Genomic DNA, 16,924 nt, shown 5'->3' with positions numbered 1-16,924 from the left:
GGTTCTGATTCCTCATTCCAGGTTGGGGTGTGCATCCTTTTCCTGCCTTGATATTTAATACACAAACTCCTCCTGCCTCCAGTGGAGAAGATGAGAGATAGAAAACTCTCAGAAATGCTCTGAGGTTAGGAGGAATGCTTTGCAAATATAAAGTTTGCTCATCTGATTACTGATCAGAGACATTTTTAAAAAATGGAATTATCCCAGGCTTCATCTCCGTGTCCTGGCACCTCTCTTGCCTGGCAGTAACAGCTCTTCACGTGCCAGTAAGAACAGAAAGATCACATCCATCTCCTGAGGTGTGCATCTGGCTGAGCTACCACTGGGTATTGAGGGAACACTCTTGGTTTGAAATTTATGCATCACCTCACAAGCAGCATTTCATCCTAAATGGCCTGCTCAAAGTAGACAAACCAAGGAGCTGCTTCCTTTCTGCCAAGGTGTTTTACAGTACAATGTGAGTTCAGCAGATTGGAAATTATAATAGCCTATAACCATGTTCAAGGCTGCTCTGACACACAAACAAAGGTTGTATTTTATACATCTCCTAAGTGCCAGGACAGCAATTTAACAGACAGCAATTTACAGAATGTTCCTGCAGGTCCTGCAAACAGCACTGTGACTTCAAGAAAATCTATTTACAGCACCTAAGGGAGAAGGAAAGGCCCAGTGGTATGGAGCCTGTGTTTTGGAGCTCATAATGCAGCAAAGGTGTGAAACACATCCAGCAGACCCAGCCAGACATGCCAAGGGGTTTGGATACCTGGCCAGCAGCAATATGCAGCTGAGCCTGGCCTCCACCCACCACAATGTGAAACTCTTTGGAGGAGCCCCAGCCTAAGTAGTGGTTTGTGTGATTTTATCCAAGAACAGAGCACCAGACCTACACATTGCAAATAAATATATATTAAAAAGTAGGTGAGCCAAGTTTTGTTCCTGGGGCATTTCCCATTAAAATATTAACAAAGTGACATCAGCATAAGAGAACTCCAAGGTGCTACAGGAATGGGTCATGAATACACCTGAAAGGAGAGAAGGCCCAGAGGAGGCTGCAGATCCCTGGTTGTTTCAGTCTGTCTGCACTGATAACCTTCAGTGTCTGTAGGTGCTCAGACAGGCATATTTGAGGCAATATTTATTGTTATATTTATTTGGCAATAAATGGCAAGAATATGACAATTATCAATGAATAATACTTCTATAAAATGGCTCTCTACTAAAGCAATTACTTTGGAAGCCGATATTGTACTGTGCATAAAAATTAGAAAATATCTGTTGTTGAAATAACCTTTCTAAAAAGAACATTGCAGGCCCAGGTGTCTTCTATTGATGTTAAAGGAAATCCCTCATCATTGTCACCCCAAAGAAAAAAGTGCAGGGAGAGAATGAATGTTTGGATAAATGCCCATGTCTCGGACATACCATATGGTAGCCCTGTCTTCTCAATGCTTTAGTAATATTAAAATGTTTGTGGCATTTGCATGAGCCACATGGAACCTCTCAGTGCCATTTTCAGTCCCACAAAAGGACAATTTGGAAGCTACCCAACATAAACCAAAATGTTTCACCAGTGGCCAAGGCTGCAGAAATTTGGAGCAGAACTTTATTAACCTGTCCCACCCCTACTAGCTCTGGGGCTGCCCTCCATGCTCACCTCTCACAGATATTTCAGTCCACTGATGGAGGCTTCTCAGGGAAAGCACCTCCTTGGAGCAAACAGGAAAAAACAGTGGAACAAGGCTTAGAGGCAGCAGGTTCACAAGAAATGATACCCAAAAACTAAATGCCAGAGATGGAAGATGCACTGGGACACAGCAAAGTGAAGCTGAATGAAGAACCACAAAGCTTTAAATATTTAGAACAGCAATATTGCAAGAGAGAAAAGCACAAAGGCAGTGCCAGATTCAAGATGAGGTCAGAAAAAATTAGCTTTAGGATAATAAGAAGATAGGAGACAGAAAGCACAGGTTAAAAAACAGGAAGAGACTACAAAGGAAAATCCATTGCAGAAGATCTGACTGACCCTCGGTGCGCTGCAGGTCTCAGTTCCCAAGACAGGGAGCCAAGAGAAGGCAGATGCAATGGCAGTGCCTTGGTAGGAATGCCAGGAAGCTGAGAGCAGAGCCCAGCAGGGAAATTAACTCCTGGCAACAGGGCTAAGGACAAGAACATTTCCGTGTGAATAAAGGACAGCCACGGTCACACTGAGCATAGAGGCCCAAGGAAGAAAACACGTGGATTTTTCAAGGCATTAAATAGGTCTTTTGTTTCCTTTCAAACTCTTACACTGGCAGCAATCACATACCCAGTTGCATCTATGATAAAAACCTGAAGGAACAGGGAAATAACACACAGTTACCCCAAAGGGAGTTGGTTAAGTCCACTCAGGTTTTTGTATGCTAATAGCAAGAAAAGAATCTTAAATTATGTCCTGTTTCTCTGGGAAGGTAAATATCAAGTTTGTTTGTTTGTTCTCATATTGTAGCTGATGTTTCCTCTCATGTTTTCCCATGGTTTACTCATTCACATCACAGACAGCTTGAGTTACAGGATTCAGTTTCCTCCCTATTAAAATGCAGCCCTTGCAGGGTGGAAATTGCAAGGAGAGACCTTGTACAGCAATGCTGATCAAAAGTTTGCCAAACAAGGTGCAAAATTTACCTGGGAAGGCCTCCTCCAAGGTGGTGTTGCATAAAAGAGGTGAGTCTAATCCATCAGGATGCTGGGTTTGGTTTTCACCTGAGCAGCACACACCAACTCACTACCAAAGCTCACATTTGGGGCTGGCATTGCTGAAATTTGGGGATACAGACACTTCCCAGTACTGCTTCCCCCCCCCCACTCTTACACTGCCAGTGTTTCCTTCCCCTGCCACCAAATAAAATCAAAATGCCACAAACAGATGAAAGCACAGCAGATATTCCCAGGATTGCCCAAGGAGAGAGCACTCCTGGGCAGGCTGTGCTGAGAGGCAGTGCACCCCAGGTACTGCCCATGGGAAAAGCTGACAGGTTTTCCCTCAGGATAAGCTGGATATCATGGATAGATGGATGGATGGATGGATGGATGGATGGATGGATGGATGGATGGATGGATGGATAGATAGATGATAGATAGATAGATAGATAGATAGATAGATAGATAGATTAGATAGATGATAGATAGATAGATAGATAGATAGATAGATAGATAGATAGATAGATAGATAGATAACTGATAGATAGATACATAGATAGACAGATAGATACATAATAGATAGATAGATAGATAGATAGATAGAGATATAGATACAGACAGACAGAGCTGGAAGGGAACCAGCAAGGATCCCAGTTAAGTTATCTGCTTTGGGGTATAAAATCCCAAGGTGAATTTGCATCACCAAAGGGAATTCTAGTGAAGAATTGACTGGGTTTGGAAATATGCCTTCCCCTTCCCAATGTAACCCAACAGAGTGTGAGTTTAAGAGTGTTTTTTATCCAGAGGAGGTGAAACCACGTTTTATACCCACTAAACATTGTTCACAACCTCCCAGAAAATTTGGTTTCATGAGGAATCATCCAATATTTTAGAATAGCCTCTGGGTCAGGGTCATTTCTTTAATCTCAGCTGTTCTAAATATTATTTCTATGAAACACATCATTCCTTTTATGCACCTAATCCCTGGAAATGTTTGCTTGACTGCTTTTGCTGATCTTACATGAAACAAACTGTATTTTTAAAGTTCTGGTTCTGGGTCCTGTTTTTTATTAGAAATGATCAGGAAATTTAGCGGAAATATGTTATTTAATGAATATAATTTCTATATGTAATGTTTATATGTAATTTATAGATTTATTTATGGTCTCTTTCCAGGTTATGCAAAGGTGGCCTATCCACAAGAGTCCAGACCAGTGATTTTTGTTTTAATTGGTGGTTTTGATGTCACATCATGTCCTCAAGCCCACTTCATTATAGGATTTTTAGGTAGGTCACATTTAAATTCCCAAGGATGGATAGTCTAGAAAGCCTCCATAGAATTGTTCTAACACCAAATTCTCCTGTTAGGATTTTGCAGGTTCTTGCAAATCTGCATGTGACTATCCTCACTATCTATTTACATTCATTTTAGCAGACTGAAGATTTCCTTGTTATTACATTAGTATTTTTTCTGTAGGGTGCTTAAGACTAATCAAATATCCCTTAAATTCTCAGAACTAATCAGATGGGGCTGCCCTGAAAGTAATCCCTGCAGGTAAGGTGTTCCAAGGTGTTCAGTGTTTCCCACATTTTCAACATGCATTTGGATCTGCTGCCAGGAGGACTTGACACCGAAGGCACTGAGATAGAGCTTGCAAGGGGACACACCCCTCTCCTGTACAGCATTCCTACCTGGAATTAGGGCATTACATCAGCCCTTTCCACATTAAAAAGTCATGTTTTTAATACTGCTGTCTCTGCTAGAATCCCTTGTTGATAAACCATAAAACAGGAACAGAGAAGAAGAGCAAGATCACATATTAACATGCAGAAGTCATTAGTGAGGACACAGATCAAGTAAAATTTAGTGGAAGTGGAAAGTAAATTAAAACTGACACCAACAGATGTTTACGAACAATGGACAGAAAAGAGACTGTAAAGATTTACTGTGTCTCACACAACATCAACAAGAGATGCATCAGTGAAATTAAATGGCAGCAACCAGAGGAAGGGATGATAGGGAATCTTTTTTTCCCAGAACATATAATTAATTTGTGATGCATCTGCTCTGAATTACTACGAGGTCAAATTAGCAGGACTCAAAAACATTCAGCTGTTTCTATCAATAAGGATATCCAGATACTTTAAACCATGAATAAATTGTAAGAGGGAATTTCTGTAAGTGCTGAAACACAACTTCTATGACAAAATATGTATTATCCTCTGAAACTACAGATAGTCAAGCACCACAAAACTATAATGTGAAGGGGATTTTCTTGAAGAAAAAGTGGACTGGAGGGTGTTCAGGGCCTGTCTTTTAAATAAGGAACAAAATAACCTGACAACAGATAGGGGAATAAAGGTAAATGGTGATACTCAAAGCATCAGAAGTCAAAGACAATCCCCAGAGGCAATACAAAATGGTCAAGGGTCATCCAGAATGGTCAAAGGTCACACCAAAAAGCAGAAAGTTATCAGAAAGGTCAAAGGTTACTGAAAATAATGAGTGTCACTGAAATCTCAAAGGTCACTAGAGATGCAAAAACTCACTGACACATCAAAGGCTACATAAAGATAAAACGTCAAGGACAGGTCAAAGGTCACACAAGGGTCTCTCACAATGTCAAAGTTCATCAAAAATTCAAGGATTGGCCTGAAATGTGAAGTCATGCAAAAGATCATGTCACAGAAAGGTCAAAAGTCATCCTGACAGTGAAATTTTTTGCCTGAAAAGTCAAAGGTCATCCCAAAGTTCCAAAGGTGGAAGACCAGCCAAATGTCATCTCAAAATATCAAAGGTCACCCTGAAATGTCAAAGTTCACTCAAAGAGTCAAACACTCCTCCTGAGGGTGAAAGAGCACTGAGAGGTCAAAAGTAACCCCAAAATTCCAGTGAATTCCAGTGAAATGTCTGTTGCTCTCTGCTTTCTTAGAGACACAACCAGGGAGTGAAATGGGCAGAGAATGGGGTGACTTTGGTGCCCCCTGAACCAGCGCCCTGTGTGAGGGCAAGCACTGATGCAAGGGGGGTGTGCACACTGAAATGTAATTATACAATTAGTTGTAATTAATTACAAAAGCTAAACATATATCCTGTTCAAATTATAATAAAATTAATATATAGAATGATACAGAGAAGGGGCAGCAGGACAATTTCAGTATTTTGGGTAGTAACCAGCCCCTGGATTGGTTATAAACCCTGTCCTGGTTGCACATAGAACCAGGTTTGGTACTTAAGAATTTACCCATGTTCTAGCAGTGCTGCTTTAATAGTGAGGAACAAAATATTTTGCTTCAAAGGCCCTTTGAAAGCCAGTAGCTTAAATATAATTGTGCTGGAAGTACTTCCCTGATTTTCCTTCGTAAGGTGACCAGCTCTGTGAAAAGTGAGAAAGCACAAATCCATTGCTGGCAATTACTCCAAACAGCTGTACCAACAAATTTATATGCTGGGAGGCTTGTAAATTATGTTCTACCATTAACCTGGCTCAATTATTCAGAGTTGACATGTCAAGCTTTTAACCAGGTACAAAGGCAGCAAGACCAGATGCTCTTTCTGAGAGAAAATTATAAAGGAGGGGAAAGTGTGCTGTCATGTCAACTCTGAATAATATTCTAATATTCCAGGTGGGAACCAGATTACTCCTTTCTCCCATGATCTGCCTGGTCATCCCATTACATGATCTGTGTGTCTCCTCACCTAACTCACAACTTTCTAAAAGTCCAGCAGCCCATGGAGATGGAAAACAGCAAAGCAAGATGTCACAGGGTTACAGGCGTGGGACTTAATATTACATTTAACAGGGCAACTCCTGCAGCAGTTCTTTCACACCTCTCCTACTGCATTCAGCATTTTCTTATTTTGTGCTCAAGCCAGACTTCATTTACCCTGGTGAATGGAATCTTAATTTCTCTCAACCTCCCTGAAGTAGTTCCAGGTTTATTCTGAGGCAAGGGAAGAACCTGATACTGGCTTTGGAAAACAAATGAATTTTCTACACCCTGAGAATTTTCATACAAGGTACATCCATCAGTTTTCCTTTCTAACATTTGGCAAGAGGTACCTGTCAGAATTTTTTAATTCAAACCAAATTGTTTGCTATTTCTTCCAAGCCACACATTAACTGTCAGCACAAAAGTTTCCACACTGCCTCTGTGGGCTCACACACGTAGCTACCCTCTGACCTACACCGAGGAACAGCCCTGGCTCTTGGAGAAGCTCAAATCCACTGAGGCAAGAATGTGGAAACACAGCTGGGCCCAGCAGCTTCTGCTGCTGCAGTAAATCCCTCTGCCCCTCCACACATCTCCCTACCCTGAAAGTCTTTAGAGGTGAATCATGAGTTTTCCTTCTCATTGCAGTTCTGTTTTGGCACTAAAAATCCTTTTTGAGGCAAGGACAGTTTGGCATATTTTCCTTGTCTGCCCATCAAGCTCTTAAAAAATTAAGTTATTAATCATCTGAACATTCACCTCTGCTTCACTTGCTGGCCAGGAACTCCCATAGGTGGTTATTTCAAATATGAGACTGCTTCTGTTGAAGACTTTTGAATTTAAAAAAAACCCTGAAGCATGGACAAATGCATCTTGTCATAATTACTGCCTAGCAGTGTATTTTTAAAGCAGTCAGCTGAGCTTCTAGTTTATATTTCAATAATTTGCTTGCTTGATAAAAACAAAACAAAACAAAAACAAAAACCAAAAAAAAAACTCCAAAAACAAAAACAAAAACCCCTGACAAACTCCACACTCATCACATAGTTTATCTGAGGTCTCCTCTGTAGCAAAGCAATGCTTGCAAGAAGGAAGAGAAGTTTTCAGCTTAATTGTTTTGTAACAGATGTATGGATGGAAAAAGTTACTAACTGGGAGTGTTCTCTCCTTCCCAGCCTCACTGTTGCTATTAGTGCTGGTCTGTAGGGTGTAGCTTTCCTCTTGGGCTTCTGTGTTTGCTTTACGTGTTGCTTTCCTCTTCCTTTTGCTCAGGAGCCTTTTTACGACCTAGCAAAATAACCCTGAGCAGCAGCACGGAATCTGCAGGACAAAAATGAGCCTTTGCCTTAAATATCCCCGAGACAAATGGAGGTGAGTAGGAGCAGCTCTGGGCTGGGGAATTGCTGTCGGTTTGATATTCAGAAGTTGAATTGGTGGTACATTGGATTTCTTTGGGGATTTCCCCCCTATTTGGCTGCAGTGTTGAGAATTTAACTAAAGTCAGGCATGGAAATATAGTGGAGTTGTAATTGCATCCAGACCTTGGGTGGGGATTACAGAGTTGGTTGGGACAGAAACCCTTGGAGCAGGGTTCCTGGGCCTCCATGGCAGATACAAACACATTTTCCTTTTCCCCAGTCTCGCAGAGTGTCTCTGTGTTTCTGGTTCCTGAGCACACTACACCTGATGATGAGAGCACTTACCCTGCTCCCATCACCTCCCTGTACCTCATATATAATGCAGAGGTTGTATTTGCTCAGCTGTATTGAATTCTGCTATAAAAGCAGGGTGCAGAGGGCAACTTCTGGATGCACAGTGAATCTCTGTAACTAATAAAATATAGCACCTGCCCTGCTGGAAGTGTCAGTGTGAAACCAGACTTGACAGGGTAAGTGATCCCAGTTCATAATCCTATAATGCTGGTACAGTTTGGCGGTACTGGCATAAACGTGGTACTGAGAGCTAAACTGGACTTTGAGATAAATTAAAAATGGTGTCTTTAAAGGAAAATTACTCTGTATGGGATTTGATGACATGCAGATCTTTTACTCATAGGGTGTCATACCTGGCAGTTGGGTGGATGAAAATGATTCTGTGTTGTACAAACAAGACTCCACATGAGTCAAAAATAGGCAATTAAAGACTAAATATTCTTGACACTCCTTCTTTCTGTTTTCTAAGTTATCTTTTAAGAACCTTGAAATTTAATGAAATCGAGGGGTTTTTCCCTGTACTGTTCAATGAGTATTTATAATATCAAACTTTTACATTACATTAGTTTTGCATGCACACCTATGGTATGTTGGTATCCTGTTGTTTTTTCATGGGGTTTCCTGACTCTACTTCCAAAAATGAAAACATTGTTATTTCCTGTTTGCTGATAATTCAATCTTATGTCTATTTAAAAGTTTTCTAGGAAAATACTGAGAGCAAACACAGGTCAGAAACCACAGGGCTAGTTCCTATATGAAACAGAATGAAAATATTCCTGAAATATTTGATGTAATGTAGAATCAACAAAAAATTCTAATAATGTAGAATCAACAAATTTTTAGGTTTGTTTCCTCTCCCGTTCACAGAGAGCAGACACTTCTCCCTCATGCTGTAAAGTACCAGAAAGCAGAGTTGTGTTTTGGTGCATGAAGGAAATGTAACTTCTGAGGGGACATGAACTCTGCAAAGGTGTTAAAGAGGGACAATCTTGAACTGGGGATATAAAAATTATCCTTCTCTTGGTCATTGCCTCTGGCTTCTCCCTCCTCTCCCATGTAGATCTAAGGTTCCTTGGGGCAGGGGCCTCCCTGCCTGGGTGTTCACACAGTGCTCTGCTTTATTCATCCCTTTCCACTGCAGCTGATGGAGGATTTTACATGTCTATACCAGAGCTGACAGTATGACTGTTCACTGGTTTCATGGAAACTCTGAGTTTTGCTGCCTTTCTGGGTGCAAGCCCAAGCTCAGACAGCTGAGTCACCCCACACAAAGCAGCAGCTTTGAACATTTGCTTTTCCAAAATACAACCTTCCTCTTTCACCAAGGCTTCCAGGACACTTCTTGCTGTAGAACTTTGCTTTTCATCTGCTACACCAAGACAAAAACACAGTCAGTCACACACTTGGTAACAAGGGAGGAGAGAGAAAGTCCTGTGTCAGGAGAAAACCCAGAAGGGAAGCCTGGATTGTGTTTAAAACCTTAAACCACAGAGAAAAAAATCATAAATAACCTGAATAGTTATTTTCACAACCTGACTTTGTGTAAGGGAGTATTTTCTACTGGCTTTTCAGTTTATCTTTTTGGACAGCTTGAAATGCTGCCCACAGCCTGTGTAAAATCTGAAGGGGCAGTTTTTTTGGGCACATGGAAATAACATATTGCAGTCATCAAAGGCACATCAAGGTACTCCAGGTGATGTAGGACCAGTCACCCCTTCTCTCCTGAGCTCTCAGCTGGAGCACAGACCTTGGATTTCTGCTGTGAGCAGTTCATGCTGACAAGTTCTGCTACTGAGTCATTCTAGCTGGCTATTATATTAGTTATTTTAGATTATTTTAATAATTATTCAACCCAAAAAAAAAAAAAAGGCAGAATCATGTGAACTATAGAATCCAGAGGCTAAGAAATATAGCATCCGAGGAAGAGTACACAAAATATCCACCTGTGAAATAAAAATGTGCTGGGGAGTCAGTGGAGAGTGAAGGGAAAGAAACACCAGAGCAGCCAACTAGAAAAAAGAAAGGCCAGCATAAGACTTGATAGTTACAGGAAGATCAAAAATAAAATGAAACTACTTCAAAACCTCTCAGTTGGAATACATTTCAGAAGAGCAACCAAGTCTCAAAGAAAGCTGTCAGAATGGCAAATTGAAGTCAGCAGGCAAATTTGAACAGGAGGTGTCTTAAAAACAGGTGAAAACTATTCCTATAAGTAATATCTGACATGTCAGAAAGTAAAATACTTTTAAAAGAAAAACATTGGGAATGGGCAAAAACTGAATTTGAGAATCTTCCATCCAGTGTTTTACTACCTGCTGCTGGAGATCTGACAGCCATTTAAATTATTTCTCAAGCTCATTTAAGGGAAAAAAAAAAAAGCAGCTTGCTTTCCCATCCCCTCAATTAGAGAAAAATCATCACATCATTTTATGTTGAGAGTTAGTTGATGAATGTCGTGTCATATATCACTGCCTCTGCATCTGACAGCAATCAAAGCAGACACTTGGAAAGGCAAGTGTCTTTGAACTGCTAATTAGGCTTAACAAAGAAAGTGTTTCACATGTTGCTTCTTAATGAAATTTCTGCTTTTACCTAAAAGGTTTTTCTCCCATCTTATTTCTGGACGGCATTAAATTATGTTGAAACTAACAGTAATCTATTGATTTCTGATTATACTGTAATGTTCAAAAAAGTGGGGGAATATTCTGTGTTTCTTGAATGACCAAAAGCTTCTGGAGATTTGTTGAGAAATAGTGGCAAAGGTAACCCCCTGGTAGATATGTTTCTCTTTTGGATATATGGTATTAAAGGTATCTGTGAATGTTGTGAATGTGAGAATAGCATTTTTGCTCAATTCCTCTACCCCCAGGAATTTCTTCTTCCTCAGCTTTCTCTTTGGGGCCTTATTCTCAGAGCAGTTTAAAATACCCCAGCAAAAGCTACACCCAAACAAATATTCTCTAACAAGAACAATTACCAAACAGAAGACTAATTTGTAGGGATAAAAAGATAACAAGCATTGGGCCAGCAATTTGGCATTGTCTCTAATTCGACCACATTTAAGTATTTTGCATAAGGTTCAAAAAAAGAAAGCAAACACATTTTAAAAAAACAGCAAAACCCAAAAAACAAACACCCAGATTGCAATGCAACCCATCAGAGCCTCAAATCTTTTGACTTACATCCTTCTCTAATCTTAAAGCTTCTGAAGTGATGCCAAAAAGTGAAACTCCACAAGTCCTGGGCTAGGAAACAAGTGGTGTGTATGTATCTGCTCTGCTTTGATCTGCCAGAGAAGAGATTGTTTTTCTGGTCAACATCAAGCCATGTCTTTCAAATTAGGAATCTTCAGTCTAGTAAAATACTGGAATATGAGGCTGAAAAGAAAGTCCTAGTAATGTAGAGAGCTGCTGGCAAGTCAGGAATTGATGGTAAAACCTGCAGTACCTGATATTAATAAATAAGTTTTGTACTGTTACTCTCCGTCGCTGGAGTCATGGATTTTCCTGCTGTTAGCCAGACCAGAATTATGTTTTTAAAGTATAATATTCTCTGATTTATATTCCATGAAGTGAAGAAGGGAATGCAAGATTTGTGCTAGCTCCTCAAATTGTAAGAGACAATGTAAGCTCAAGAGTGTTGATTCTCATCTTCCTTAAAACTACTTTTAAAAAGCTTTACATATACAGACAGCATAAAAATGACAGTCAGGCCTGTTAAATACTTTAGAATTGCTCCTTTCCATTGCCAGCTGTCCCATACACTCCTGTGAGGTATGCAATTTTGGAAAAATGCTTAAAACATATAAATAACACAATTCAGTCAGTTGCTGTTCATCAGTAAATCAGGGAGCATCCAGAGGCACTGTCACACAGCAGAGCCCGGGATTAGCTCTCAATTGCCTCTTCTGTGAAATCTCCCTGCTGCTTCCTCATATCCATTCACAAACATCCTTCCTTTCCACCCACTCACAGTCCCTACAAGAGTGTTTAGGAGCTCAGCTAATTTGACTGGGATTAAGATGTGGACATTAGATATTAAATGCAATTTTAAAAGTCCATAATGTGCTGGTGGTATCCTGAAATGCTTCTGTTGCTGTGGCAGTGACTGGTATGAGCTCAGTGATGGTGCCAGTTTGACAGCCCTGGTGGGGTGCTGGGTTGCAGGAAGGAGGTTTGGTGCTGTTCCCAGTAGGTCCTGGGGAGAAATCCCTGGATTTGTAGTGTGGGAGAGGCTCCCCATGGAACATGCAGCAAACTTCTCCCAGTGATCCTGGGGAGTTCCTTTTGTGGGGCATGTTTATGCACTCCAGAAAAATGTCCTCAAGGATGAAAAGCAAAAGGAAAACAGGAGGATGAACCAAACAGAGTTAGTCCAGTTTTACCTTATGCCCTGGGAAGGCAAAGAAAGAGGAGAGCAGCCTCAATGAGATCACAATGAGCACTACCTGGGAGCTGCTCAGTATGTGCCTAATCCCTTTTGATCCAGTTAAGCTCTTACAGGCCACTGCATCGTACATGAGACCAAAAACCCCATCCAGCCAAAATTCACCTATGCACATTACCAATAACAACCTCACAGGCAAACATTAGCCTGTATCTTCCATTTTCCAGTCCTGAGGTTTGCATGTCCCCAAAGGATCAGCGTGATTTCTGAAAGCATTAGGAAACCACACAGTGGGTGTTGTACACCAGATTAGCATCCTAGGGAGAGGCTACTGGCTGAACAGTTGCATTTTTCATGAAGCACACCTTTTACTTTATACCTAGTGGAGTGATGTGTGATTCAGGAATTCTGGAAATCATTTTGGAAAACAGGTTAGGCAAAACAGAGAGCAGAGGTGCAGGTAAAGCTGAACCTGCCATGGGGCAGTAGATGGACCAAGTGACTCCTGAGGGGCCTCCCAGTCTTTCTTTTCTATGATTTCTCTACCTTAATGCTTCTGCCTCACTAACTAGACAGCTGGCCCTGTGTTAGTCAGCAAACAAGACAAATGATGGGGGATGTGTTGGATGAGGCCAGTTTGGACTGTTTTGTTTGCATTCATGAGCAGCCATGAGCTGAGCTAACAGGCTCCATGCATGGCCAGTTGTTGTCTGTGTTTTCAGACAACTGAAAAGCTGAAATCTCTCCCTGCAAAAGAAAGTTTGTGCATGCAAACACTGTCCATTTCACAGCTTCTGTAGAAAATACCCAGTTGCCTACCCTAGCTTGTGATACTGCTGTTGTGGCACATATTCCTCCATTGCATTAGAATTCCTGTCACAATATTGACTTTTAATTGAGGGAGCAGACTTCATCTGTATGTTTGAAGGCAGAAGTTCTAAAAACTACTATAAAAAATGACAGTTCCTGACCTCATCCTTCAGCTGAGCCCTGAGAACTTTGGTCTCTTTTGAGAGGCTGCTATTGGCATGCTCAAACATGAGCCAGGTTAATGCAGTTAACCCTGAATTCCTGGTGGTGTCCTGGCCTTGCCTGCCTGCAGGATAATGAGCTCACCAGTTTCAGGTGTTGAAGCTGCTTGGAAATGATGCAGCACTGGTCTGTGTGTTACTGGTACCACTGGGAAAGGTGCAAAGGGAGAGGAAACACCACCCATTCCACCCTCACCCACACTGGGTGGAATCTGTTGGAGCAGCAGGTCCTGCTGATAGATCCCCTGAATCCTATTGCAGTGCATTTATGCTGCTTATGAGTTTTGTTGAGAGATTGAAAGCCCTGGATTTAGAGCTATCACAAAGCAAATAGGCTTGAAAATAAGTGTATTTGAGCAAGAAGAGCCAAGTCCTCATCTGGCGAGGAAACTTTCATCTCCCCACATCAGTCCTTCTCCAATTTTCAGTCTCAATTATACACAGGGGAAGCTTAAGATTTATTTGAGTCAAAATTCACCTGAGTTTTAGTTCTTTCATGGCTGAGAAATATGTACAGTTGTTCCCATTATTTCAGAAGGATTGGCTTGTTGGTAGGTTTTTGACATCAACCCTCCGGTACCTTTTTAATTTTGTTTTTGAAAGGTTCTTATTTTTGGAGCTTAGCAGTCATAATGAATAAAAACCTGTGAATGCAATTCAGTCCAGATCCATGTGTTGAGTCACGGGTTCCTCTTCTGTATGTGCAGGAGTCAAATCTTGTCCTTGTAAGGGGATTGGCAGTAGCCTTGGAAATATCTGTCCTCTTTCCCAGTTTGCAATCATGAGCTGTACTTCCAGCTCAGTTTTTATATAAAAGCAAATAAACATTTTAGCTACAGGCATCAGATATTGTCTTAGTAACCATCCCTATATCTGTGTGCAGCTGGCACAGGGTGGGAAAGAGGCTCTGAAATTTGTTATGTGGTCTGAGTGTGTCTTACACTGTTCATATCCATGCTACTGTTAGGAGATCCTTTTCTTTCCCTCCCTCTCATCTTTTACTCAACCCAAACAAAGCCAAACAAGCGCTTCCCACATCTCTCTGTCATCCATCACGTACCTACTCTTTTATCATACCTGTGCAGCATTTTCAAAATCAATGCTCACATTTTGTCTGTTATTATTAAACAGTTTTTCAGTACTCTAAATCCCTTGATTTGGAGATTGCCCAAGCTAATGAGGTGAACAGAACCAAACCATTTCAGGCACTGCTGGTTCAGCGAGACCCTCAGCTCTATCCCTGAGCTACTCCTCACTTTGAAGAAGAGCTCACTTTGCCTCTTGGAGTATATTTCTAACCTTTGTCTCTTGGAGTATATTTCTGACCTTTGCCTCCTTTTACCTATCTGATGTATATGTTCTTGCCATGCAACTGCTGGGGCAGTACTGCCTCACAGAACCAGCCAGGGACTTTTTTGTGCTGTCCTGGGGATAAATGTCATCCTCACAGCCTTATCAGCACACCAGACAGACACACACCTGCATTTACCCCCTGTATTAATAAAGTGAACATTATTACATGTTTTGTTAAGCCAAAAGTACAACAGCAGTACAACCCAGTCTTGACATTGATCCTAATCTAAAGGCAAAGCTGTGCTCAGGCAGGACAAGCTGTCAGGTTTTGATGGCTGCTTGTGTTTCCAGGTTTTGGTAAGGAAAAGGTGTTGAAAACACATTTGAAACTATTTATAATCAACTTTTGTGGCTCCAGATAGGTCAGATAAACATGGGAGCTAATTTGTTGAGGAAAACAAGCTGCCATTCTGAACAGCTGGAGGTTTAGCCATCCCCAGAGCAAAGTCCATCAAACCCAGAGATGTGGCAATCTGCCAGACTGCTGCATGTGTGTCACTTTGATGGTCACACAGGAATGCCCTCTGGGCAGGAGGGGATTAATGATAACTCTCTGAAGCCCCAAGTGCCTCATTTTTGATCTTCCTGTGGCAGTACATTTCTTCCATTTTCACTTTGTTCTCAAAGCTTCACTCTTCATTTAAACCCTCTAAGGAAACTCCTTGCAAGATAGATGTACATTACCCTTTCAGGAGAAACAGAATCTCTGGCAGAAAAATAAATACTGAAATCTGTTTAGTAATGCCCCTCATGTAGACATCTCTCTCTCATCTTCTTTAAATATTAATTTAGAAACCAGCTTTCATTGATAGAAATGTAATTGCCATAATCCAGATAGCATGGAATATTTCTAGAGTGATGCTCTAATGTTAATTTGCAAGAATGGGAGAACATTTGCCATCCTAACAAATTCTTTTTGTCCTTGGATGAAAGAGACAGCAAAGACAGTGCCCCTGGCTAAGTGGAGACATGAGATAGATATCCACAATGCTCTGTATGTGAAGTCTAGTGTTGGAGATGTTAGTAACTTTCAGTTTCACTCCTGCAGAATTAAAACTAAAGCTTTATACCCATTTCCAAGGAGAAACCTGCTTGGAAATAGCCTGACTTGGTGCTTTGAAAGAGGTCAAATATTAGCTCTTCATGATGACCTTGGAGATGATAATGATATCTGGGTATTTCTACAAATGGTTCCTCTCAGCTGCCCATCAGAGCTAATTTTGCCAAATAAACATGAAGTTTATAAAACAAGAAACATCTCTTACTTAATCTGAATCTGTCCATGAAAGTAGATGGAATGAGCCCTAAATCCTACTCCAGCAGTCTAATGTAAGACTTAAGAGCCACCATGTGAGGTACAAGATTTGGTGGACACTGTTAGTAACTACAATTAAACCCTGTGCTGATGATAACGATAACACCAACCAGCCTGGACACAATTTTTACATCACCCTCCTTTTCTAAAGCAGTGGTTTAGGGCTAAAACTGTGGGTGTAAAAAGATTTAGTTTCATTCCTCAGGCTTGATACAGGTACAGGGCACAGTCACCATGATTCACCCTCCTCACTTGTGGTTTATCCCTGTTCAATCCAGCCCTGACTGGTGTCTGTGAAGATGACAAAGACTGTCTCATCTCACACATTCCAGACCCATGAGGAACACACTGCCTTTCACTGCAGCTAGAGGTGCTTGGGCAGAGCTGTATCAACCCTCCTTAGCTGTCAGAAGAAAGGTAAAATTAGGAAAAAGGCACCTCTAGAACAGTACAGAGTTCAAGAATTGAGTTTGTCTGCAGACCATGGTGAGACAAGAGTGCCATTCAGCCTGCCTGCCCAGTGGGACACTGGCTGCAGGACAGGGCCAGGAGACAGGACAGCTGCATCCCTCTGCTCTGCCCAGGCTTGATGTGCAACCTTGGCTTGTCAGGACCAAACAGGTTCTCCTCTGCCTGTGAACCCCAGAGCCCAGCAAACAGATCTAGGCCAAAGTGAGAAAGCAGCACCTGCCAACATATCTGCAAGGACTGTTGTGAGTTCTGCACAAGCATTATTT

General features: G+C 41.3%; 1 protein-coding gene across 3 annotated transcripts in view; it reads left to right on the top strand.

Moving 5' to 3' along the window:
* Nucleotides 1-7,605: 7,605 nt before the first annotated feature.
* The window catches only part of KCNMB2 (potassium calcium-activated channel subfamily M regulatory beta subunit 2), a 138,331-nt gene continuing 129,012 nt past the window's right edge, over nucleotides 7,606-16,924 (top strand). For 2 of the 3 annotated variants that reach the window (XM_072933163.1, XM_072933162.1), the window contains exon 1: nucleotides 7,606-7,761. In XM_072933163.1, the coding sequence (XP_072789264.1) occupies nucleotides 7,724-7,761 (38 nt within the window). In that variant the 5' untranslated portion in view covers nucleotides 7,606-7,723. The remainder of the gene's footprint in view (nucleotides 7,762-16,924) is intronic. The other variant, XM_072933161.1, reaches the window with a different exon arrangement.

Source organism: Taeniopygia guttata, chromosome 9 (assembly GCF_048771995.1).
Source record: "Taeniopygia guttata chromosome 9, bTaeGut7.mat, whole genome shotgun sequence".
NCBI classification, from domain to species: Eukaryota; Metazoa; Chordata; class Aves; order Passeriformes; family Estrildidae; genus Taeniopygia; species Taeniopygia guttata.
Note: the sequence above shows the minus strand (reverse complement) of the source record. Positions and strands in the feature narration are given on the sequence as shown.